This window comes from Heterodontus francisci, chromosome 38, assembly GCF_036365525.1.
Source record: "Heterodontus francisci isolate sHetFra1 chromosome 38, sHetFra1.hap1, whole genome shotgun sequence".
NCBI lineage: Eukaryota > Metazoa > Chordata > Chondrichthyes > Heterodontiformes > Heterodontidae > Heterodontus > Heterodontus francisci.
The window spans coordinates 36,966,149-36,992,873 of NC_090408.1; the positions used below are offsets into that span (position 1 = coordinate 36,966,149).

General features: G+C 41.8%; 1 protein-coding gene across 7 annotated transcripts in view; it reads left to right on the forward strand.

The window, feature by feature from the left end:
• Nucleotides 1–26,725, forward strand: part of LOC137352536 (A-kinase anchor protein 13-like) — a 424,312-nt gene that overhangs the window by 336,795 nt on the left and 60,792 nt on the right. For all 7 annotated transcript variants that reach the window (XM_068018105.1, XM_068018107.1, XM_068018108.1 and 4 more), the window contains one exon: nt 6,281–6,431. In XM_068018105.1, the coding sequence (XP_067874206.1) occupies nt 6,281–6,431 (151 nt within the window). The remainder of the gene's footprint in view (nt 1–6,280; nt 6,432–26,725) is intronic.

The window sequence follows — 26,725 nt, forward strand, 5'->3', positions numbered from 1 at the left end:
CACCATTGGTGGCCTTCCTTTAGCTGCCTGGGCTCTAAGCTCTGGAATTCCCTCCCTAATCTTTTTCACCTTTATACCCTTTCTCGTCCTTTAAGACGCTCCTTAAAAGCTACTTTGATCTCCAAGCTTTTGGTCAGTTGTCTTAATATCTCATTATGTGTCTTGTTTGACAACACCCCTGTGAAGCACCTTGGTAGTTTTACTATGTTAAAGGCACTACATAAATGCAAGTTTTTGTTGTCATATCTCTAGGTAGATGATAAAAGATTGACACCATTACGTGGCCTCAAAACAGTACATCCCCTCCCCAAAGCCAAAGCACCTAAGTGACTTGTGGATCCTTTGCGAAGAAATAACTTGAAATAGTTACATGTTGATTTACATTAAATGGTACTTTTAACTGCACCAGTAAATGTTTTTCCCCGGTCCCTATCTTTTTTAACCGGGTTTAAAGCAAATAAGTGAATGGCCACTAAAATGGTATTTAATATCGTCACACTAACCATTTCAGGTTAACCATAGTGCACAGAAAGTAAAACTGCCAAGAATTCAATTGTAGGCAGTTGATTTTATTTGTCAAACAGGATTGTTGTCCAAAGTTTATCTTTCGGTTTAATTTAGAAGTGAAGATGTACAGGAATTTTAAATATGTGTGGGAGAGCCTTTATGAGGCACCAAAAATGTTTTAGTTTGAAAAGAATGGGAGAAGAAATGCTCTCTATTTTAAACCTAATGTTTCGAAACAACTTACTGACTTGAGACCCTGTTAAGTCCAGCCTCCCCCTCTTCAGACCCCAACTTCCTCTGACTGAGATATACGTCATGGACAAATTGAGACAGTCAGCCCATTTTCTTCTGTAATCAGCATGTGAAAAATAGATTTCTCTTGAGTTGAGTTATGTCGTGGATTAGATTTTATATACCGCATTCAAGTCCATTCAAGTCGGTAGGTAACAGAACGATTCACAGTGCGGGTGATCTTGTGCTGTGTCGTGTTTGCTTGGGAGACGAGAGTTTAAATGTTCATGACTGTTAATGTCTTCATGTTGGCTGCCTTTCCTCGGTTTCCTGTTTACAATCTGTTGTAATAGTCTTGCATCTTCAGTATAAGTATCTAACGTTTCAGTGTGGTTGCATTTTTAAATAAATCTTTTGCACATGTTTTAGTTTCTGTACACTGAATGCAGCTGAAGCTGTTGTGTATATTAATACAGATTTAAGTTTTTATTGTAACAGACTAGCAGAAGAGCAAAAAAATTCTTACTTGATTTGCAATATCATGTTCCTGTAAAGACGAATTTCATTTCATTTTACATCGAGTCCAACAAGTTGGTGAAAGCAAAAATGTTCATATTCCAAGCATTTGTTTATGAAGCAGCAGGGACAGCTGTCTTGCAGTAAGCATAAATGATGGTTAAAAAAAAACAAGGCAATATGTAGAATAGTTAGCCGGAAAAAAGGTCTGTTGGGATTCTTGCTGTGCACAGATAATTTGTAGAGACACTGGTCAGGATGTGACACTGGAAATTGGTGGTGCTCCGTGAATCACTCCAGTTCGTGGAAGGAATTGGAGATGTCTGAGCAAAGAGCAACATTTACAAGTCAACACTTACCTCAGGCCTTATTACTTGGCGATGAGAATGAGGTGTGTCATTATTTGCGATGTTATGCTTTCCTGTTAGAACAACCGATTAGATAGGTGTGTTTTGTCTGTGCTTTGATTCACATAGCAAGAATTAAAACTGTGCAGGATGGGCAGTGTCAGAATCTGTTTATTGCTCCTCTTGATTCTAAGCATTGCTGCATCATCATCCTGAAACTGTTTGCAGTTTGAGTCCGCTTGTTTGTCAAAGCACTTCCTTCTGTTATTGCACTCTCAAGAGGGAAGCACCCACTGCTGATGGCTGGCTAGCAGGGTTAGAGCAGCTGAACGCTATGTCTCCTGTTGTCCAGGGCCCAACTTTTTATGGATCCCCACAGCTGGCCTTTGGAGACAGTGGAAAAGGAGATTTCCTTCCTACAAAAACAAAAAACTGCAGATGCTGGAAATCTGAAATTCAAACAGAAAATGCTGGGAATAATCAGGTCTGGCAGCATCTGTAGAGAGAGAAACAGTTAATGTTTCAGGTCTGTGACCTGAACTTCTGGTGAAAGGTCACCGAGCTGAAACCTTAAGTCTGTTGCTGTCTCCACAAATGCTGCCAGATTTCCTTCCTGTTGGCTGGCAGGATTAAAACTGAGGATATAATTGGAGGTGGGTTTCTCTCCTCAGCAGCAATTTCCCATCACCTTCACCAGGTAGATGTGGATGGGGAAGGTCATCTTAATCCATTCAGCCAGAAAGTCCCCCTTTACCACACCTATTTGTTTAAAAAAAAAATCCAGGACTTTAGCCTCCATTATTTGTGGCCAAACGCCCATTGCAAGTTTTGATCACTGTGTGTAAGCTTCAGATATCACTTCCAAATCTGCCTTTTATTGGATTGAACCTGTGTCCTCTTGTGCTACACTCTCTCCATTTAGTTTGCATCTGTGTAAGATTGCCATTATACACGATCCAGGTCCCCAATTCCTTCACACTGAAGAGCATTCAATTCTCTAGTCAAATTCCGCTGTAATTTTTTTTGTGCGGCTGCTAACCTGTGCCTCAGTTGACTTTGCAAATAAATACAGCAACAGCTTCCGTAGCACATGGATAAGGAAGAGTTTTGTAAGAAGGTTTGGAGATATTGCAGCAGATGTTGCATAGTTAGAAGGGGGGCCAGTTGGTTAGCAGGAAGCTTGGTTTAGTCTTGAGGTTGCTTGTTTTCTTTTCCTCTCTCATTTCTGCTGGTTCCATGTGCGCCAGGTACCTTCCTCCTTCACATGCAAGCCTAGGCAGTAAGTGCAGGCTAGTCCACAGTGTGTGGCATCGCACCCAATCTCAGTCCTGTTGTCAACTGGCATCCACACACGCACTCATTCCAGCGGAAGTCACTGGATCGTGATCAAGAATGGGGCGTCTATCTGATTTTCTTCTTTTCCCTAATCCAGGAGCACTGCAGCATCACTGCTGCTGTACTGGGTGAGACCGACCAACCAACCCTGCACAGATCAGGATTTGGAACGGGAGTTCTTCTATCCTGTATGGCTCAGTATCACAGTGCATTCAATCAGTGGTTGGCGTTAGTCTCTCCAGTGGATCAGAAGGTGAAGCAGGGATTTGAGTGACGTTTGAGCTGTGTGTTTTCAGAATTTAAAACAAATAATTAACTTTTGAAATGAGAACGGAAAGTGCCGAAAATACTCAGCAGGTCTAGCAGCATCTGTGGAGAGAGAAACGGAGTTAACGTTTCAGGTCTGCGACCCGTCATCAGAACTGGCAAAAGTTAGTAACGTAACAGTCTTTGAGCAAGTGAAAGGAGGAGATGATAAACAAGAAGGAAGGACTGTGATAGAATGGAGGGGGGAGAGATTAAATGACATGTCATGGAACAGAATGCAAACAGAGTACTAAATATTTGTAGCAAAAGACAGCAGGAGTCCAGCGAGAGTGTCAATGGCAGAATAATGAACAGCTCTGTACGAAAACATGAAAATAAGTTTAAGACTAGCACATGGTTAAAAAACAAATAAATTTTTAAAAAGATATGTATATAAAAAAACAGGGAACAGCACCTCATTTTCCGATTAGGCACTCTACAGCCTTCTGGACTCAATATTGAGTTCAGTAATTTCAGACCATGAGCCCCATCATTTTTGTTTGTTATCATTTTTATGTTATTTTGTTATATTTATTTTTTAATCACGTGCTAGTCTTAAATTTATTTTCATGTTTTGTGCAGAGCTGTTTGTTATTCTGCCGTTAGCACTCTCTCTGGACTCATGCTTTGCCTTTTGCTACAACAATTTAGCACTCCATTTTCATTCTGTTCCATGACATATTATTTAATCTCTCCCCCCTCTGTCCTATCACAGTCCTTCCTCCTTGTTCTTCCCCCACCCACCCCCCTCCTCCTTTCACTTGCTCAAAGACTGTTACATTTCTAGCTTTTGCCAGTTCTGATGACGGGCCGCAGACCTGAAACGTTAACTCTGTTTCTCTCTCCACAGATGCTGCCAGATTTTCTGAGTATTTCCAGCACTTTCTGTTCTCATTTCAGAGTTCCAGCATCCGCAGTATTTTGCTCTTAATTAACTTTTGAATTTCATTATTCTGTGCGATATAACAGCAGCTTGACAGTTTTAAAGAACTTTGTGTAGTTAACATCCCAAAGTGCTCCCTGGAGGAAAAATGAGATCAAGCAGTTAGGAGAGGTAACTGGAAGCACGATCAGAGATGAGATTTAAGAAGGCTTTTAAGGGTGGGGGGGGTGAAATAGTTAGGGAGGGAGTTGCAGAGAGTAGGATCAGGTCAGCTGGGCATGTGTTGGGGGCAAGGAAGTGGGGGAGAGGGGATGGGGTGGTGTATTCTGAAAAGTTGGCCCACCCAGAGACAGAGCAAGGGTTGGGGGCATGTACAGGACGCCACCATCAGAGAACTCTGCATGAGTGCTGGTTCTTGTGGTTTCAGAGGTTTGCAGAGGTAGCGAGAATGAAGAGATTTGTAATTGGTAATGAGGATTTTAAATTCAGTACAAGCTGGGACACACAGCAAGCCTGATGCAGAATTTTATTCCATACATCAGACTGCTTTGTCTAATGCTATCTCTTAGCAGCTTGGAGAGTCCGACTGTCAAACAGTCACGTGAAAATCAGCCAGTTAAAGTGTATATTGAGATTTACATCCCCTTGACTTTTTTCCTGTCATTTCCATTTAAGCTGTGAGTCTTCATAGCTGCACTGGACAGGACCATCTTTTAGTGGAGTTATGGAGGTCAACTGTATGAAGAGCCCTGAAATTGTAACATGCCGGATTAAAAATTGCGTTGACTAAAGTTAATTCAACTCACTCACTTTCAGAATCAGTAAATTCTCCAGGAAAGTAACATTTTAAAACTGTTAAAGATGGAAGGTCTCTGCTTACTTCTCTATAGCAGTCTCTTGCTCTAACCCATCCTTTCACAAGGCCTCAAAACTGGAACTCTATACTTCTCTGAATCTTGCCCCTGTCATATATTCAAGCTTTTAAAGCCAAGGGTTGGCACCATATGGCACTGCTCCCGACTTGCTTAATCTACTTTCCCACATTGATTGTGTTTATTCCTGTGGACCTTGGGCCTTCACATGGTTTTAAGATTAAAGCCATGTAAATCAGGTAAAAATCCCAAGAGTTTCACCCAACACTTAACCACGACAATAGTGAATGCACGTTATTATGTTCCTGACCTAGTAATCCAGTTCCCTGAACTAATCCTCTGGAAATTGGGTTCAGATTCCACCAGGACTGTTTGAGGCTTTGAATTCAGTTTTTTTAAAAAATCTAGGCATCAGTAACAATTTCAGGTTGCCATAAAAACCCAACTGTTGGACTAATGTCCCATAGGGAAGGAAATCTGCCTCCTTGTCTGGTCTGGCTTGTGATTGACTCCTGTCCTTCCCCAACATGGTGGACTCGTTAACTGCCCTCTGAAGCAGCCGAACAAGCCTCCAGTTCTGGTCACACTTCAGGAAGGATGTGAGGATCCTTGAGAGGGTGCAGAGGCGATTTACCAGAATGGTTCCAGGGACAGGGGATTTTAGTTACAAGGTTAGGTTGGAAAAGCTGGGTTTGTTCTCCTTAGAACAAAAGAGATTGAGAGGAGATTTAATAGGTGTACGAGATTATGACAGGCTTAGATAGGTTAGACCAGAAAAAACTGTTCCTGTTAACTAATGGTACAAGGACTAGGGACACAAATTGAAAGTTTTGGGCGAAAGATGCAGGGGGAATATGAGGAATAATTTTTTTATGCAATGGGTGGTGATGACCTGGAACTCGCTGCCCACAAGGGTGCTGGAAGCAGAGACAATCAGTGACTTTAAAGGGAAATTGGATGGCCACCTGAGAGAAATAGACTTGCAGGGTTATGGGAATCGAGCAGGGGAGTGGTACTGACTGCATAGCTTTGTGGAGAGCCAACATGGACCTGATGGGCTGAATGGCCTCCTCCTTTGCTGTACACGACTCTGTGACTCTATTTCAACTGGTTGATAGGCAATTTTATGCCAAATAGCTGCAGGGATGATTTTAACAGTCAATACAGGCAGGAAATACGGTCACGAAACATGTTACTGATGCAGCTATCACAGGAACCAGAAATAAATTTGGAAAATTTAAAAATTGATTTTACTTGTGTCACTGATGTTTCTTTCTTTTTAGGAGAAGGAGAAATCAAAAGACAAAGAAGCAAAGGACAAGGACAGAAAAACTGTAAACGGGCACATTTTTACTGCAATCTTAGCATTTCGTTCACCACAGTGTCATCAGTGTAACAAAACTATTACCAGCCGTGAGGCATACCTCTGTACCAGTAAGTACCTGGGTTGCAGTTTGTTTTGAGTCTTAATGTAAATAATTAATCTAATTTGTACTTAACATGATGCTGTCACTTCCATGTCATGTTTCTGAGACTTCTTGCTGATGGCGCCACATTTCAGTGTTGTCACCTCAGCACTGCTTGGAATTTTACAAGCCCTTTTGGACCCACTTTTCACAATGTGACTTCCACTCTAACAAAGCTCGGAAAGCTGAAAGGAGTGCACAAGTAAATAACAAACGTGAAATAAGATTCCTGGCTTCAGTCTTCCATGGTAGATGCAGGTACTTGATACACAAATGGAAAACTAAAAACTTTCCAGGTGTGACTGGTCATCTAGAATAGACCCTGGGGCGTATAACGACAATGCCCAATTCACAAATATGAAAGTGGTGTCACAGCAATACGCTCCACTCCTCCTGACCCAATTATCTGGCTTAATCACCTGAACATCACATTATAGTTGTTTCTCCACATGCGCATGAGAAAGGTGTTGACTGCTCGGTAAATATAAAAGCAGTTGTGTAACATTTTCATCCAGCATCCAAGAGTATTCTGGTAGATAGTTGAGTCTTAAATTTGAATTTTAAAAATTCTCATCCTTCTTTTCATATCCTTCCATGGCCTCACCCCTCCCTATCTCTCTAACCTCCTTCAGCCCTCAGATTTCTGTGCTCCTCCAATTCTGGACTCTTGAGCATCCCTTCATTTAAACGCTCCACCTTCAACACCCATGCTTTCAGCTGCCTAGGCCCGAAGTTCTGGAATTCCCTTCCTAAACTTCTCCGTCTCTCCACCTGTTTCTCCTTTTAAGACACTCCTCAAAACCTGCATCTTTGACCGAGCTTTTGGTCACCTGTCATAATGTCTCCTTGGGTGTCAAATTTTATTTGATAGCACGCTCCTGTGATGCGCCTTTGGATGTCTGACTATGTTAGAGGTGCAAAATGTCAGTTCTTATAAAGAAAAGAGAACGGGAAATAGAAGTGGTTGTGGTGGGGGCAGTGGCGGGGGTCCAGGTTCAGGTCCAGGACTCGCATTGAGTATTCCCACCGAATGTGCAGAACTCTCTAACTTCCAGTGTGTGTGTCTGTGTGTGTCTGTGTGTGTCTGTGTGTGTCTGTGTGTGTCTGTGTGTGTGTGTGTGTGTGTGTGTGTGTGTGTACATTTATTCTGGATTGTGCATTGTACCCGTGTTGAACTGTAACCCGAGCGTGTAAATGTTCTGTGCGATACAGTGCGCTGCTCTCATTCAAGCCTTTTTTAAGCATCTTTACTAAAATTAACTTTTAATATAAGATATAAATAGAGGATATGTCTGAGAACCCATGAGATCTCATTTTCTTTTCCACACATGGCACTGACTGTAACCAAAGCATAACTGGTGACTCACCAGCTCAGCCCAGCTGATACAGATTTAGTCTGAGATATTGTGACTTTTAATAAAGCTGGTGTCATTAGCTAACAGTACTGCTTCGTGTGGGTGTATCATATTGTTAAGACATGATACTTTAATCCCGCTTCTCACCATTGTATAAAGTGTGCAGAATATATCCTCTCTCCTTGGACAATACGTATATGGCGCATTTTATAGCCTCCCGTCACCAACATGTACACTAGGTATTTTGCACCCTTCTCTCCTTGATGTTTGCTGCACATTTGGTGTTCTGTGCCCCCCTCCTGTGTTTATACTACACTTTGGGTATTTTAGAAGCCCCCTTCGCCCATATTATTCTGTGCATTGGATGTTTATACTTTCTCTCTTTTCTGAATGTATTCTCCTTGTTTATTCTCGTTTGTTGAACATTGTTTCTGTAGTATTTCATGTAGAGTTAGCAGTTTTGATATTTCACAGCCGTTTTGCACTGATGTGTCGCTGACCTTGTTTCACAAGTTAATAACTGATTGGAACATTCCCACTGTGACATGTGGGAAAGACAATTTGGTGATTGTGAGTATGTTGCTGAATCTGTCCGAGACAATTGCAAGGCTCGGGAGCAGTGGGAATACCCTGAGGGCTTGTAGGAGCTGAATTCTTGACATTGACAGGGGTAGCCATTTTCACCGCTGCTCTGTTGCAACCTCTGAGCAGGACTAAGCAAATCAGCTTTGTGTGAAGTCCTTTTTTCTTCTCTGTTACAGAGAGATAATTTAGAAAAAGATAATAGATCTGGTTAGTTCTTATATCATCCTTAAGTACAGAATGGTACAGAAGAATCAAGAAGATGATTCAAGAGCAGAAAGTTGAGGTTTATGCAAGGGACAGAGTTAAATGGAACAGTATGTTTTCTTATTTTGCATACACTCTCTTTGTTCCCCCTCCTCCTAGCTTGTGGTTTTAGTTTCCTATTTATATGCCTGTGTCACTCACAGTTATGGCATAACAAGTTTGAACACTTGAAAGGAGTAGCAAGATGTAAAAACAGGTTTGTGAAAGAATTGCAAAGAATACAAAATGTCCTCACTGGCCGCCTGTGAGCCAGAATCGGTGACAGAGCCTTCAGCCAACACACTCCTGCACTCTTGATATTCCCTTCCTAAAGCTTTGGTTAATCCATTTCTTCCCACATTCTCACTTTTTTTCTCATAGACCATATCAACAGTCGTCGTCCCTAACTGTCCCCTCTCCTTCAATTTGGTGTCCCTTCCTCCCCCCATTCTGTAAGACACTGAATATTTTGCTATGTTAACTGTAGCTATTGTCATATAACTGTTTCCACAAAAAAGGAAGACTTGCATTTATGTAGAGCCCTTCACAACCACAGGACATCCCAAAGCGCTTTACAGCCAATGTTGTAACGTAGGAAACGTGGCAGCCAATTTGCACACAGTAAACCCCCACAAACAGCAATGTGCTAATGACCAGATAATCTGTTCTTGTGATGTTGATTGAGGGATAAATATTGGCCCAGGACACTGGGGAGAACTCCCCTGCTCTTCAGAATTGTGCCATGGGATCTTTTACGGGGCTTCAGTTTTACGTTCTCGTCTGAAAGATGGCACCTCCAGCAGTGAAAAGCATCACTAAGATTTTTCTTTCTGAAATTAGCATTTTATAACCAAAATCGGATTGTCAGATGGTCACTTGGGGTCAGTGTCCAGCCCAAACAGTGCAGTTAAAGAATTTGTTAAGTGGCAGTGGGTTATTCTCCCGTTTCCTCCATTTGTTCTCCTTACTAATGTCTGCATTGAAGAATTAATGATTGTGACTTGATCAACGATTGAACCTTATATATTTAATGGGATGCACATATTCGTAATGAACACTGCCAAACAACTGGATATACAAACATCTTTGTAAACCTATATAACCAGGCCAAAATGAAAGAAGGACTACAGAGGGGGACTTCATAGGGATGTATAAACGGCAATCCATATAGAGACAGTAAACATGGAACTGTACAGGTTAAACTGCAACCAGACAAAAGGTACTGATTAAAACTAGCAAAAGGCAGCATCTTTGGAGTGATCAATGCATTTAATGAATATCTGGATTGGGAGTTGAAACCTAAACTTCTGCAGCGTTACTTAAGATGCTGTGATGGCAGCGCAGGATTTTTCCAGATAAATGAGCTAGGATGTGGTGGCATGAACTTCCTAATCTGTACTGATCTTGTGAATTAGAAACCGAGAAGACAACTACAGTTAACATTGGAAATGCAGGGTCAAATCCCTATGAACTGAGCCCCTGTTGCTGTATAATACTGTCTAGGTGCTGCCCTTTGGTGCTATTTTGACTCCTGTTTGGTTTATTTACTTAATCTGTGTTACCCCTTTATGGTGAGAGTTTGGTTCAGGTTGCATACGTTATTGGTTGATTTTGATTTTTGGGGAAAATGTGCAACTGCAGTCCTCACAGGGATAAGGTGGATGAATCCTGGACCTCCTCTTCTGTAATGGTCATTTTATCAGCATTAGCATAGAGCAATGTGTGGCAATAGCCCCAGCTTGAAATCTGATTGTGAAACAGGCATAGGATGATTCAGTTCCTTTTTCTTGTGGCATACGCGTGTCTTTGATTTTGTTTGGGGTTTTATGAACCTCTTAGTTCCAAACTGATATATCCACCTGTTCCACAGGTCAGGGTTCAGATGCACAAATTGGGTGCAGGTGGGAGAGCAAGTTATGAGGAGGATGCAAAAAGTCTTCAAAGGGATATTAGGTTAAATAATTGGGCAAAAATTTGGCAGATGAAATATAATGTGGGAAAATGAGATTATCCACTTGGTCAGAAGAATAGAAAAACAAAATATTTTTTAGTAGGGAGACTGCTGAATGCTGCGGTACAGAGGGATCAGGTGTCCTCGTACAAGAAACACAAAAAGTTAACATGCAGGTACAGCAAGTGATTAGGAAGACAAATGGAATGTTGGCCTTTAGGGGGTTGGAGTATAAAAGTAGCGGACACGGTGGGCTGGTTTCTGTGCTGTATAACTCTATGACTCTAACTGTGTAGGGCGTTTGTGAGACTGCACCTAGAGTACTGCAGACAGTTTTGGTCTCCTTGCATTGGAGGCAGTTCAGAGAAGGTTCATTAGGTTGATTTCCTGGGATGAAGGGTTTGTCTTATGAGGAAAGGTTCAGCAGGTTGGGTCGATACTCATTGGAGTTTAGAAGAATGAGGGGTGAATTTATTGAAACATAAGGCTCTGAGGGGGCTTGACAGGGTAGATGCTGAAAGGATGTTTCCTCCAGTCGGGGAATCTAGAACAAGGGGGCACAGTTTCAAATTAAGGGGTCTCCTATTTCAGACAGAGATGAGGAGGAATTTCTTGGAGTCATAGAGCGATACAGCACTGAAACAGGCCCTTCGGCCCACCAAGTCTGTTCCGAACATCAACCACCCATTTATATTAATCCTACATTAATCCCATATTCCCTACCACATCCCCACCTTCCCTCAATTCTCCTACCACCTACCTGCACTAGGGGCAATTTACAATAGCCAATTTACATTTCAACCTGCAAGTCTTTGGCTGTGGGAGGAAACCGGAGCACCCGGCGGAAACCCACGCGGTCACAGGGAGAACTTGCAAACTCCGCACAGGCAGTACCCAGAACCGAACCCGGGTCGTTGGAGCTGTGAGGCTGCAGTGCTAACCACTGCACCACTTCTCTGAAGAGCATTAATCTTTTGAATTCTCTACCCCAGAGAGCAGTAGAAGCTGAGGACTTGAGTATATTCAAAGCTGAAATACAGGTTTTTCAACTAGATGGGGAATAAAGGGTTATGGGGAACAGGCAGGAAAGTGGAGTTGAGGCCCGATCAGATTAGCCATGATCTTATTGAATGATGGAGCAGGCTCAAGAGGCTGTAAGGCCTACTTCTGTTCCTGTTTTCCTATGTAGGAGGATTTTAGAGCCACGCGCCTGTAATCTTTCCAAACTCTACTACATAGCATGATAACAAAAGCAAAATACTGCAGATGCTGGAAATCTGAAATGAAAACAAAGTGCTGGAAATACTCAGCAGGTCTGGTAGCATCTGTGGAGAGAGAAACAAGGTTAACGTTTCAAGTCTGTGACCTTTTTATCAGGACCTCATAGCACGTTTTGCATCTATTCTGTCCCCTCCAATTACCTGCTTACTTTCCCCTCTCCATCCCAGACTGGGATATAGTTCCGTGGGAGTCAGTCACCTTCCAATTCCCTGTTGGACTTTGTGAGCCACATGGTACAGCCTAGAATTTCTGGTCTTTGTTATTTTAATGGCCTGATGCCTGCACCAATTTTCCCCCAAAAGAGAAATTCTGAGAAGTTAGGTCCTGCGCATGTGTTATTAAGGAGCTTAACGCCTTTGTTGCAGAGCACTGCTGCCACTCATTAATCTGTATACCAGCAAGAGTCCGATACCTTCAGAAAAGGAGAGGTAATGGCGTAAACATAGAGCAGTGTTTCACAAATAAATAGTGATGCATATACCATTGAAAGATTAACAGACATTAATTTAAGCCCTGGTGTGACTGGCTAAAATATGAAGCTTTAGCTTTATCTTGTGATTGACGTTCTTAAGTTGAGCACTGGTTGACCATTCTGGGCTCGCATACAAAATATGACACCTGCTCCACTCAAGATGTGGAAGATTTAATGGCCTGGATTTTGCTTTGAGCTGTTCACCTCATGTGCAGTTACCGGAGACCTTTCGCAGGCTTGTCAGTGATTAATTCTAGTAATCGATGGCCCTCCCTACATGGGATCTGTGGTGCCTATTAGCAGACCAAGCAGCAGGGAAGGTCTTCAATCAATCAATCAAATTAAAGAATCCTCACTGAGACACACAAGCTGCAAAGCAAGATTGAAAAACAGGAAACATAAATTAAATGTAAATCGGCGTACAGGAAGTGAAATATTGGGACATACATGTGGTACTAAGGGAGAGGCAGAAAAGTGAAAAACTAAAAATAAAATTTTAGAAATCTGCAATATTAATTTTTTGGGGGAATGAGACACCACATTTGTAAAATTACTTTTTCATGGCCAGAGTGGTTGTTTCGTAACCATCACTTTTTACACCAATAAAAACGCAATCGCCCTAGCCCTAATTTTCATCAATCTTTAGTGAAAGATTAGTGGGCAATTGCCCTAAGTTTGCACCATTACAGTGGTTTCTATGCTTATTTCGGCAAAGACTGCAACTGAACACCCTATGAGGCAGCAGGTTGTAACTGGCAGCAACATCTGGATTTCCGCATTTAACTACGCCTGCGCAGATGCCAGAAGTTGCCCTCACTTGTGCCCTGTCATAACAGCAAGCGCTGATAGCCTCACCATTATTCATACGGCAAAATCCAGGCCAATATTTGTGGGTTGATGTCAGTGTTTCTTGCTAATTAATGGTCAATTTGTCAGTTTATGGCTTGGTTGGAGGGACAGGAGTGACAATTGCTGGGAAACGTCTTGAATTTCAGAAGCTCCTTTTTCCCTGTAATGTGTCTGAGCTGAATTCATTCTTTTGACTGAATTTGTTTTCTTTTTGCAGCCCTAATAGCAATTTGGTTCAAAAATTATGGGTTAGATAAGAGGATACCACAAAAATGCTGATGCAGGATGACTTTATGCCAAAATCCAGCCTCATGAGCCACAAACAACAAAGTCAAAAGCATCTTGTTCCCTGATCTGGTCAGGTCCATGAGCTGTATAAATGTGTCTCAGATAACCATCCATCCAGTTGTGAACCAGGCAGGGTTTCAGGAATGGATGCCCAGTAATTCCAATTGAATACCGGACGCAACAGTTTGGCTTTTGATATGCACTCTTTTTAAAAAGGCAGCTATGTGAGCAGACCTATTTTTCTAATTCACAAGTGTTTTTGGTTTAATTATGTGCTCACACAAGTCTGGGTTTAGTCAACACATACTCCTCATCAAGTTTTAAAGGAAAACAGGTAGCAGAAAATTGGAATAATTTATATATTTTCAATAAGTTTTGTTGCAAAGAGCATCAAACTTCCATTATTATGTTAAAAGTTCAAAGGTCCAATAAGTAGGTGATGATTCAGAATGTTACTAAACATGATGGAATTGCCATGACCCAAATCCAGACATCTTATCCTTTGGTGTTTAATGCTACAGTGTCACTTGAAGTTCCACATTGTCAGTGTTTAGACTGCACAACAGTAATTTTGAGTAAGAGTGTGATGGCTGTGCTCTCTGTTTTATTTCGAGGTCTTGAATTGTTTTGAAGTCTTTGTTAAGTTTTTTTATATATAGTGTGCATGTATTTTTGGAGTTTGAACTTTCTGGTGCTTGAGCCATCATATTTTTGAGAAAAGTTTTTCTGTTGGTGAGAAAAGTGATCAGGCCCCACAGGTTGAAAAGAGGAGGCAGGAGATGAGATAAATTAATAGTTACTAAGTCACACCAACTTCAGAACTATGAAAGCTGCAGATTGTGGAAGGAAGAGGGAAGGACGGAGTCAGGTGCTGGAAAAGAATACATTGGACTACTTAATGAATTTTGATTTCAACACCGTGAAAGTGCAAGGCAGAAGTATTTGCAGCTGAAACAGTAGAGGAAAGTCTAGAGGGACAAAAATGATTGTGGTATTAACTACAGTGAGGGACAAGAAAGGTTGTGACTGAGGTTGCGAGAGAAGTAGGAAGTTGGGTTTTTTTTCCCCCAAAGTGTTGGTTACTTTCCTTGTTGGGCATGGCCTTTGGTGCAGTAATTCATAAATAGCAGTCAGGTTGTTTCATGTATATTAATCTTCATTTCAAGACGACAGCGATTTTGTTATTTCTAGGCACACTGCGCAAAAGTTTTTTTTAAACTTTATAGATTTATGGTAGGGTTTTTTTTACAGCTGTAATTATAAAACTGAGCAAAGTGTCACCTTGGCTCAGTTGATAGGACTGTTGCCTCAGAGTTAAAAGATTGTGGTTTTTAAGCCCTACTGCAGGATTGGAGCACATAATCTAGGATAACAGCGTATTGTCAAAGGTGCCATCCTCCAGATGAGACAATAAAAATCAAGGCACAGTCTGTTGGTTCAGCTGGGTGTGAAAAATTCCTTGGCACTATTCGAAAAGCAATCGGGAGTTCTCTAACATTCCTCTTTCAAGCAACATTATCTAATTTAATATAAAAGCAAAATACTGCGGATGCTGGAAATCTGAATTAAAAACAAGAAATGCCTGAAATACTCAGCAGGCCTGGCAGCATCTGTGGAGAGAGAAGCAGAGTTAACGTTTCAGGTCAGTGACCCTTCTTCAGAACAGGCAAATATTAGAAATGTAAAAGGTTATAAGCAAGTAAAGCGGGGGTGGGGCAAGAGATCACAAAGGAGAAGGTGTAGATAGGACAAGGTCACAGAATAGCTGACCAGAAGGTTGTGGAGCAAAGGCAAACAATATGTTAATGGTGCGTTGAAAGACAAAGCATTAGTACAGATAGGGTGTTAACGGACTGAAAATTGAACAGCTGCAAGTACAAACATGAAAAAAAAGTGGGTAAGCAAACTGAACAAACTAAGATGAAATAAAATAAACACCAAAAAAAATAAAAAAGGAAAAAGAAAAAAAAATAACTAAAAATGGGGGGCCCGTCATGCTCTGAAATTATTGAACTCAATGTTCAGTCCGGCAGGCTGTAGTGTGCCTAATTGGTAAATGAGATGATGTTCCTTGAGCTTGCGTTGATGTTCACTGGAACACTGCAGCAATCCCAGGACAGAGATGTGATCATGAGAGCAGGGGGGAGTGTTGAAATGGCAAGCAACCGGAGGCTCGGGGTCCTGCTTGCGGACCGAGCGGAGGTGTTCCACAAAGCCGTCACCCATTCTGCAATTATCTAATTGTTCTTTGAGGGACATAGCTAGTGGTAAGAATGGCTGCCACAGATCCAAATGTAATTCACTGTGACAAGGCACAAGTCAAGACTGCGATGGAGCACTCTGCACTTGCCTGGATGAGTGCGGCTCCAACAACACTCTGGAACCTCAACACCATCCAGGCAAAACAACCTGCTTGATTGGCACCCCATCCACTCCCTCCACCTCCAATGCATAGTGGCAGCAGTGTGTACCATATGCAAGATGCACTGCAGCAACTCACCACGCCACTTTCAACAGCACCTTTTGAAACTCGTGACCCCTTCCAACTAGAAGGACGCGTGGGAATGCCACCATCTGCAAGTTCCCCTCCAAGCCACACACCATCCTGACTTGGAAATATATCGCAGTTCCTTCCCTGTCGCTGGATCAAAATCCTGGAACTCGCTTCCTAACAGCACTGTGGGTGCACCTACACCCCAAGGACTGCAGCCGTTCAAGAAGGTGGCTCACCACCACCTTCTCGAGGGCAATTAGGGGTGGCCAGTAAATGCTGGCCTAGCCAGTGCCAGCAATGCCCACATCTGGTGAAACTAACTTTTTTTAAAAAGCTTTGAGATGTTTTAATGACAGAATTGGACTTACTATTTATGCCTTAGATTTTAAAATAATAAAACTTGATCCTTTTACAATTAAGAAATTACCAATTTCCTATTCTATCAACTATAATAACCCTGACTTCATGATGTAAATACACCTGCGCTAATTGGATTGTTAGAGCTGGTTCTTGGTCAGATTGCTAGTCTCTTTATTTAAAAATACACTGTGTTAGTGGAATAATAACTGGAACTTTTTGAAGGATCTTTTGGGCCCTTCTCTTCCCCTCCCCAGTTCATCTTGTCTGGTCACATATCCAATCTTGCTTGACACCCAACATGCACTTTGCAGCAGGAATCACTGGATAGTGACCAGGCCTTATGTTTTCTCATGGTTCCTAGCCTGGTAAGTTGAGGTTAGTTGTAACACCCCAGTCACTTCACCAACTGAGACCCCCTCCCCACCCCCCCCCCCCCCCTCCCCCTCGTGCGTTGTGATATGTTTACCAATGGTAATCTGTGGCCATTTGGAAAGAGAAAGAAGAAGCAACTTGCACTTTCATAGTACTCGGGACATTCCAGAGTGCTTTACCACCAATGAAATACTTTCAAAGCCCAATCACTGTAGTTATTTAGAGAAATGTAGCGACCTGTTTGCGCACAGCTAAGTAGCATAAACAGCAGTGGATAGCTGGTTAACCTGTATTAATTGAGGAAGTAGTGTTGGCCTATACACCAGAACTTCCAACTGTGCTTTAAGTAATATGAAGCCTTTAACAACCATCCTTCACTTGAAGGTTTTGATTTAAATTTGTAGGCTGCTGCTTTTCATGAGCTTCGTCTGTCGTCAGCTGCCTTGCATGGCAGTGAGGATGTGCATACTGTAGTTGATCAGTGCTGCAGTATGGAAATAGAAATGGTAGGCTTGACAAAAGGGTGAATTATTAATTATTTGCAACATTATGCTTTAAATGGAGAAGTTGCCTACTTCCTTGTTAAAATCAAGTTTGCCTAAGACTGCAAATACTGCTTCCCACAAAAGATTCAGTATCTGTTTCCCTGTGGTTAGCTTCAGCTCAGTTTTTTCGTTAACCTGTTTTGTGTGACACTGGGATCAGTGAAGTGAGCAATGATAGTATTGTGGGATGGATATTTTCCCATTTTGAGCATCAAACTCCACCAGCTCACTTATCACAAGGTTTGAAGGCAGAGTAAAGCACCCCTCTACCTATATGTTGAAACATATAAGATTCTGAGGGGTCTTGACAGGGTGGATGTGGAAAGGATGTTTTCCCTTGTGGGAGAATCTAGAACTAGGGGTCACTGTTTAAAAATAAGGGGTCACCCATTTAAGACGGATGAGGAGAAATTTTTTCTGAGGATTGAGAGTCTTTGGAACTCTCTTCCTCAAAAGGCAGTGGAAGCAGAGTCTTTGAATATTTTTAAGGCCGAGGTAGATCGATTCTTGATAAGCAAGGGGGTGAAAGGTTATCAGGGGGAGGCGGGAATGTGGAGTTGAGGTTACAATCAGATCAGCCATGATCTTGTTGAATGGCGGAACAGGCTCGAGGGGCCGAGTGGCCAACTCCTGCTCCTAATTCATATGTTCGAATGTACCCTGCCCCAATCTCAGGAGTGCCCTCCACAAGCGTAGCATCACTTTTTCCATCTCCCACACCAGCACTCCTTTGGCCAAATGAGGAGCAGCTTGATGCCCTGGTGAGAGCCTACACTGAACAGAAATTCTGCAGTCAGTAAGCAAAGGAGAGTCTCATTCCATTTCATGTGAACTGGTTTGGAACCCAAGTCCCTGAAGTGAAAGGACAGAGTCTGACCCACTGCACCACCCAGTCCCCCAGTTTCAGGTCTGTTTCTTTGGCAACAGGCTGTAACTTAGAATCTATAGAAATACGTACACAGAAGTCACAACATGAAAATTCAACAGTCTGTGTCGACTTTTACCCTCAACATGAGCAAATAGTTCTAATCTTGTTTGCCCACCCTGTTCCTATATCCTTCAGCCCAATTTTCCTTCTTCATTCTGTCCAATCTAATCTTGAATGTTGACAGTTTCTGCCTCAGCTAGTAACCCTGGAAGTGAATTCCAAATCCCTCAACACTCTGGGTAAAGAAGTTTCCCCTATTCTGTTTGCTAAATCTTTTGCATTTAATGTTGTGTTTATGGTCCATCGTTCTTGACTCCTCAGCTCCTGGAATCAGTCCGCTGCTATCTAGCCTGTCCTAGCCTTTCATAATTTGAAACACTTTATATATAGTCCTGTAATCTGTGTCGTTCTAACGAAAAGAGATCCAACTTCTCAAGGCTTTCTTTGTATATTTTTCCTCGCACTAGGCAGCAATCCAGTCAATCTGCATTGCATTGTACCTCAAGCTTCAGTATCCTTCCAAATATGTGGATCCCAATACTGCACAGTATTCAAACGAGGCCTTAAGGTTTAATATAATATAACTTATATATAATTATACAGACCTTAGACTTATTGGCCCTAAGGGGTGCACCCATTTTCTGCAAAAAGAAAGATTAAAAGATTGATTTTTATCTATATCTGCGTCAATAAAGCTCTTTTGAAAGCCCTGGACAGAATGTACTTTTACACTCCTTTTGGACTCAAGCCTGCAAGAAAACTAATTGTGAAAATACATTGTGAGCTGTGGCTTTCCAAATAGCCTTAATATAAAATACAAGTACAAGAGGTCAACAATATATGCATAGGTTTAGGGAGGAGTGCCACATAACACAATGAGAAGAATACGTTTAAAATAAAAGGGAGTGGCCATTGACTGCTTTTATATTACTGCAAAGAAAACACATGGGTCTTCCTTCCCATGACTATCCGAGTAAATCCAGCAATTTTTCCTTTCGGGTTTCCTTACCCACATGACAGGAGCTGATGGTACAGTTGTGCCACTTAACCCAGTACAAAAGCAGTGAATGTGTCCTGGATTGGGGTGGGAAATACTGAGAGGTTGCAGTTTTGATGGTTTTGTGCCTGATGAATAATCTGTGGAGCACTTCACAATAACCTACACTGGGCCAGAGGGATTGAGGGAGGTGGAGAGGGTGGTAGATGCCAGAGCAATTAAGAGCAAGATGGATTGCATGGCAGATAATGATTTTGTTTGAAAAGCTTAGTTGAATCAAGAAACTGGAAAGTGTATACTTTATGAAAAAAATCGCATGTGAGAGAACAATTTTTTTTTTAAATGACTCGTGTTGGATAAGTGCAAATGAAAAAGATCAACTAAAAATGTACAGGCCCTTTTTAACACTTGAACCGGCACACTTCTGCTGCAAGCACCTATTGATCAGAGCATTTTTTTTTTTTAACGGATTTCATTCTGACTCAGCTTGCAATGTTTAAGGCTTGGCCTGTAATGTTGGTTTCCCTGCTGTACAGGCCTCTAAAATCAATAGTGTATGAAGCCTGGCAAGCTATATATGCTCAAAGTCATCATTGCAGGTTCGATGCAATATGGGAAATCTGGGTACAATAGGCACATTATTTGTATTCCACACTTGTGATTTTGAATAGTCTCCTATTTTGAAGCTGAGTTCAGCTTCTGTTGTGTAGTCATGAGGGTCCAGTGATTTGCAGGTGACTGACGATGGTCTGTCCTACAAAAGGTGACACCATACCTCCTCAAAATTGCAAGCGTAACTGTTAGGCCTTGCTTCAGTTCATTTTGACAGATCAGAGTTTTATATATAGATGCAAAGTAGCAAAATAAACAAACTAAAGTCTGGAGTTGGATCATCAACTTTGTTCCATGGCTGTAGGCATTTTTCCTTTTAGTTTTGCTAAGGGTGTATTCTGATTTTCCATATTAGTTCGTCCAAATATTGTTTATTCTGTTGAAGGAATTCTTGGCTTTCTGTAGCACATTTTCTTCTCTCTCTCAGAAATGTCTCAAACCATTTCACATATAAGGAATGATTTAAAATATTCTGATTAATGTTACCTTTGGCAAATGCAGCAACCATTTTGCACGCAGATTCCCTCAAACTGCACTGAGATAAATGACCACTTGATCTGGTTGAGGGAGGAATGTTGGCCGGGCACAGGGAGAGCCCTTGGCTCATCGTCTTATTGTGCCATGGGATCCTTAAAATGCACCTAAACAAGTGGAATGGGAAGACAGTGCCATTGTTTTTATGTCTAAACCAAAACACGGCACCTCAAACAAAAACTGAGTGCAAATGTCAGCCTAAATCTAAAATGTTTTCCTTTGGAATTGACTGAAATTGTTTGATTCCTCAACTGTGAAGGAAAATTTGGGGAGCATTTTATAAAGAAAAATGCTGTAGCATACTCTCCTTCCTGCAATAGCTGCACTGCTGATGGGGAGAAGCCCAACGCACCCCTCGAGTGGAATTGTTCTTTTTAATGGCATTGTAACTTTTGAACCAACTTGGGAACCAAACCAAATCTGCTCAAGGTCAAGAAGATACGTTGAAGGAAACTGAAACCCATTGACTTGCTGGATCACAATTGGAATCCTGTGGCAGCTACTCACTCAAGGTGTGACCAAACCCGATTTCTCCACATAATTGAAGTCCCTCATCCCTGGTACCATTCCATTAAATCTCTTCTGCACCATTTCCAAGGCCTTGACATCCTTCCTAAAGTATGGTGCCCTGAATTGGACACAGTACTCCAGCCGAGGCCGATCCAGTCATTTATAAATGTTGAGCATAACCTCCTCACTTTTGTATTCTATGCTTCTATTTATCAAGCCAAAGAATTTGTGTTTTTTTGAACAACTTTTATCAACTTGTCCTGACACTTTCAAAGATTTGTGTATGTGACCCCGCAGATTTCGCTTCCCGTACCCCCTTGAAAAGAATTTTCATGTAATTTATATTGCCTCTCCTCATTCTTGTTCCACAATAATGAAATATATATGGAGTGGAAAATTCTTTACTGTTGCAACCTTGGTAAAGTTTCCTTTTTCCATCTTAACCTTACACTGTTGGCAGTCTGTGGAGTATTAAAAACTGCTTGTCTATTTTCTGGTTCCACTGGGCAGTTGTTAAAAAGGAAAATTGCAGTGACAGCATAAGTACCAGAAAAATAAGAGCTTTTTTTTTCCATGTTATGATTATTCCAGGAATTTGTTTCCCTGATTCCGAGTAATCAGCTGCCATTCGTCAAGAAATTGTGCTTAAAATTTCCACTACACTCTCTTTTCCTGCCCATTCTCCATCCATCACTGCCTCCATGCTCTCTTTCCTCATAAGGACAATTTTCAGTATTTTGTTTTTGCAGTAATGACACTGCATTGTAGAATCATTGGATGATACAGCAAAGGTGGCTGTTTGACCCATCGTGCCCGTGCTAGCTCTTTGGTAGAGCTATCCAATTAGTCCCACACCCCCTGCCCTTTCTCCATAGCCCAGAAAATGTTTCCTTTTCAGGTATTTATCTAATTCCTTTTCAAAAGTTACTATTGAATCTGCTTCCACCACAGCTCAAGATTGTTAAATTAAAAATATGAATAAAAAGCACATCAAAAGTCAGGATTTCTTCTTCCTATTTTTCATAATATGAAGTTATCTAAAAAAAAATGTAAGTTAACTTGCATCAGCTGCAAAGGAAACATCAAGGGACTCTCCAATGTGTGTGTGGAGGGGTGGGGGTTGTCGATTTGCCCTTTGTAGGTTAGGGTGTCGGGAGAGCAGCAATCAAATTGCAGACCTGCTGCCTTCAGTGTGGTCCCCTAGCCAGAAACCTGGCCACACCTCCTGCCCCCACTCTTTCCCCCCTTCCCGCCCCCCCCCCCCCCGCCACATAAACAAATTCATCAAAAACTCTGTTGTTTATATCCTATCCCATATCAAGCCCCACTTGCCCATTGCCTCGGTCACTGCTGACTGACATTGCATCCCCAGTCCCCCAGTGTCTCATGTTTAAAATGCTCATCTTTGCTTTTAAATCCCTTAAGGCCTGGCCCCTGCCTTTTGTCTGCAACTTCATACAGCCCTATAACCCTTCTCCCGGGTCTCCCATTCCTTTTAACTCTGGTCTCTTCCCTTTTCCTTTGCCCCATCATTGGTCGTATGCCTTCAGCCCACCAGGCTCCATGCTTTGGAATTCCCTCTCTAAACCCCACTAGCTTTGCACCTCTCTCACCTTAACAGTCTCCTCAAAATGCAGCTCCTTGACCCAGCTTTTGGTCACCGCTCCTATTATCTCCTTCAATGGTTCAGCATTAATTTTGTTTCCTCTGCAAAGTGCCTTGGGGTGCTTTTTTTTCTGTTAAAGGCACTAAATAGCTGCAAGTGGTTGGCTCCCCCATGTTTCCATCGCAGCACACTGCTTGGCCTTATTGAACCTTATTGCATAGAATGGAGGCCTACATGCTCCTTCTGACACCAACTCTTCGGAGCCCGTGGGAGTTTCCCCTGGCTGGAGAGTCTAGAACTAAAGATCATCGTCTAAGGATAAGGAGTCAACCAATTAGGACTGGGATGAGAAATCTCTTCACTAAGAGGATTCTCTACCCCAGAGGGCTGTGGATGTTCGGATGTTGGGTATATTCAAGACAAAGACTGATAGAGTTTTGGACATTAATGGGATCAAAGGATATGGTGATACGGTAGGAAAGTGCAGTTAACCTGTAAGATCAGCCATTTTACTGAATTCCAAAGCAGGCTTGATGGGTCATATGGCCAACTCCTGCTCTGATTATGTTCTTTAAAACCTGGTGACCTTGACATCATCAGAATTCGCCCTTTATATTATAAGATGATATTGATGCTGGGTGTATCATGCTGGTGTAGCCATGATAAATAAGTGAGACAAAGCTGTCCTGACAGCCTTTTGACTCAACCATTAATTCCTATGCAACCATCACTCGCTAATTTTTGAAAACCCACCTTAACCTTTCAGATCGATTCCCACATACTTATTTGCATCTTTGTTCCGTTGGTATGATCAAAACATCAACAGTTTAGATCTCTGATCAAGGAAGATAAAAATTGAATGAGACAAAAATAAACTGCCATTAAATTAAGTGAGAACTTGAAAATCTCTCTGCACTTTATAGTGAAATTCTTAACCTGTTTATAAATGCAGAGGAGATCCTCATGCCACTTGATATTTGATGTCTTTCCTATTCGCACTCTAGAAATAGTGGGCAGGATGGAGATGCATTCAACTTTGCTGAAATAATGTAGTGAAGTTTGTTCAATTGCACAATGTCCTTTTGATTGCACAAATCCTTCAGTACTGGTCACATCTTGTGGAGCTTTACACATGTCCCTGTGGAGCCTTTGCTTTGTCCAATGCTTGGACTGATGCAGCACTCCCATTAGATCCAATAACATTTTACCTAAGGTGTTTGTTTGACTCCTATGCTGTGTAATACTGTCCATTCTTTCCAATGAGCAAAGAAAAATAAATCATTTTAAGGAACATTTCTCGGGGTACTGGCGGCCCCCCCACCTCCCCAACTATCTTCATATGTTATAATTTGAAAGCTATTGGGCTGTGAAGTGCACCATAGCTCAGATCAATTCTAATTTTACCTGACTGAATTCTTGTAAGCATTTCGCAGTTCAGGTCACTGGGTAGTCACTTCTCCACACTCTGGTCTGGGGGACAGTAGATAGCGGGGGAGGGGGGGACATGTGGTGCGAAGGAAATCTATGGTACATTGACTGCTACCCAGCAGATTGTATAGATTGGGGCTGAAATCACAGCCTTCCTGATGTGTTTGGCTCAGTCACAGGCTTAACATTACATATACTGACTGAGCTGTCATTGTGGGGGCAAAACATGACTCTTACATGCCGGAAGATCAACCAACATTCAGTCTTTCTCACTGATACAGAAACAGCAATAAGGAAGTTACATTTAGATAGCACTTGATCACATTTTGAGGCCATCCACAATTTGATAATCTGTTTTGATAATTTTGCTGATTTTGATTGAAGGAGGGGTGTTGACCAAGATGGTTGAATAATTCCTACGAGATTTTTAACATTTCATCTGAAGGGTGGCCTCTTAAAAACAATACAGCAGTTTCTTTGTACTGGAGTGTCAGCCTGGGTTGTCTGCTCAGTTCCTGAAATATAGCTTGAACCCACAACTTTCTGACTCAGAAGTGAGAGTGGAACCAACTTGTCCGAGCTGAGACTTGATAGTGCAAAATAAAGAAAATGTTGAATGACCACGTGTGTTGGACCAAATAACCTTTCCGGTTCAAGAAGGCTCCTGACTTTTTGTAAACTCTATGGATCTGCAGCAATTTATGAGGTGAATTTTTAACTTTTTCACTTTCCCATATCACAGTGAAATGCAGCAAAAACCATTTACTATTCTGTACATGTTCTTACAGTGTGAAGCTACAATTTCATTTCAAGATTTTAAGCAGCTGGAAACGTGTATCCGCGATCTGAACCTGATGTGATGTTCAGTCAGATTGCATCTATTACATTTTTAAGATATATTTTTCTGTCTAGATCACCATTGATCTGCAAATGTATAGGAAGTTCTCAGCAACTTTTTGTCCTTAATACAAATTGTTGAAAACTGTCATGTTTGAGGAACATTTTAATTGATTCCACACTCTTGTTGAAAAGGCGTAGTTTCTTTGTATCATAAGCCAATCGGATTGTGTTCATCAATCAATTACAAACAGCTGCAGAAATTATGAGGACCTCAAGCATTCTAGTGTCACAAGTAGGTGAATGCAGTTACTGGAACTGAGCTGTTCCAGGAAAAGAGCTCAGGTTTGACCCCTGCTCTGTCCTGACCCAGCTGATCTCCACCAGGGCAAGACCAGGGAGTGTTATAATTGGGTCTCTGCTGCTGAAGCAAGAAAGTGCAAAATCATAATCCCTCAGTCAGAGCTGCTGCTGTTTGCTTTCTAGTGCCCCTTGCTGGAAAAGGTGCATGTGGATGACGGGTTGTCGACAGGTTTTTAGCTTGACTGCTGTTCCCCTGCCCAGTTTATAACAACAAGAACTTGTAGCTATATAGCGCCTTTGATGTAATAAAATGTCACAAGGCACTTCGCAGGAGCACGAATAAAGCAAAATTTGACACCGAGCCATATAAGGAGATGTTGGGGCAGATGACCAAATTTGGTCAAACAGGTAAGTTTTAAGGAGCATCTTAAAGGAGGAAAGGGAGATAGAGAGGCGGAGATGTTTAAGGAGAGTATTCTAGAGCTTGGGGCCTTAGCAGCTGAAGGCATGGCCACCAATGGTGGAACGATTAAAATCGGGGAATGCTCAAGAGGCCAGAATTAGAGGAGAGCAGATATCTCTGAGGGTTGTGGGGCTGGAAGAGATTACAGAGATAGGGAGGGGAGAAGCCATGCAGGGATTTGAAAACCAAGATGAAAAGTTTAAAATTGAGGTGAAATGGCTTGTTTTCACTCATGGTTTGATGTCTGTTTGAATTAGTTACCAGAGGGTAGCAAATGTCCTTGCAATGGTCCTTCCAGCAAAAGCTGCTGCCATCTGGAGAGAAATTTTGGAAAGGGCGGGTTATGCAGAATTATGAAACACATATTCTTCCTTCACCATTTTTGAGAAAATCTATACACAGTCTTTCCAGATTATTTCATCATGTTGCTCTTCATGTGCACCCCCTCCCCCGCTCCTCCCCACGGTTCCCCCCCGCCCCCCCCCTCCATAACTTAACTTCAAAGTTACTGTGAACAATAATGCAACAGATCTGCTTTGGTTTCCGAAGCCAGTGATCTGATTTCTGGATTCTGATGTTTATAAGCACTCAAGCTTTACTGCTGTGATTTGATGTTGCTTGAACTCATGATTGGATTACTGCGCAGTAATTATTCCTAGTATTCTAGATGTAAACCAACTGAAGTCCCTCAGGAAATTACAGCCTGTAAGGCATTCACAGGTATCCATAGTTCTCCATTTACTCAAGCATTTGAAGCTGATTTTCCTTTGCTTTTAACTTATTCAGTATTCAGCCCTCATTCTTTACACTAGCATTAAAATAATGCCAATCGGAAAATCTAGACTCGCAAATGCTCAGAACTGCCGAAAGGTCATCGACCTGAGATGTTGAATCTGTTTGGCTACACACAAATTCTGCCTGACCTGTTGAGTATTCCCTGCACATTCTGGGTTTTATATTTCAGATTTCCAGCATCTGCAGTATTTTTTAAAAAAAATATTCGGAAGTTAGGACTAACAACAGCAGTTGGGTCCAACTCTCTGTCAAGAGTAATTGAGTTTATGAAGTTACCAAATAAGGGTGTTGAAGCACTCCGTACAAACAGGCTCAAGAGAACTGGATGTGTCTCTGGAGGGAAGAAGGGTTTGGTAAAGTTGAGGTTTATGGAAAAGGGGTAGGCTTGTTCAGGCAGGGAACTTGAGAGGCAGACCATGAGTAAAGCTCGCTGATGTGATCTCTTGCAGTCACA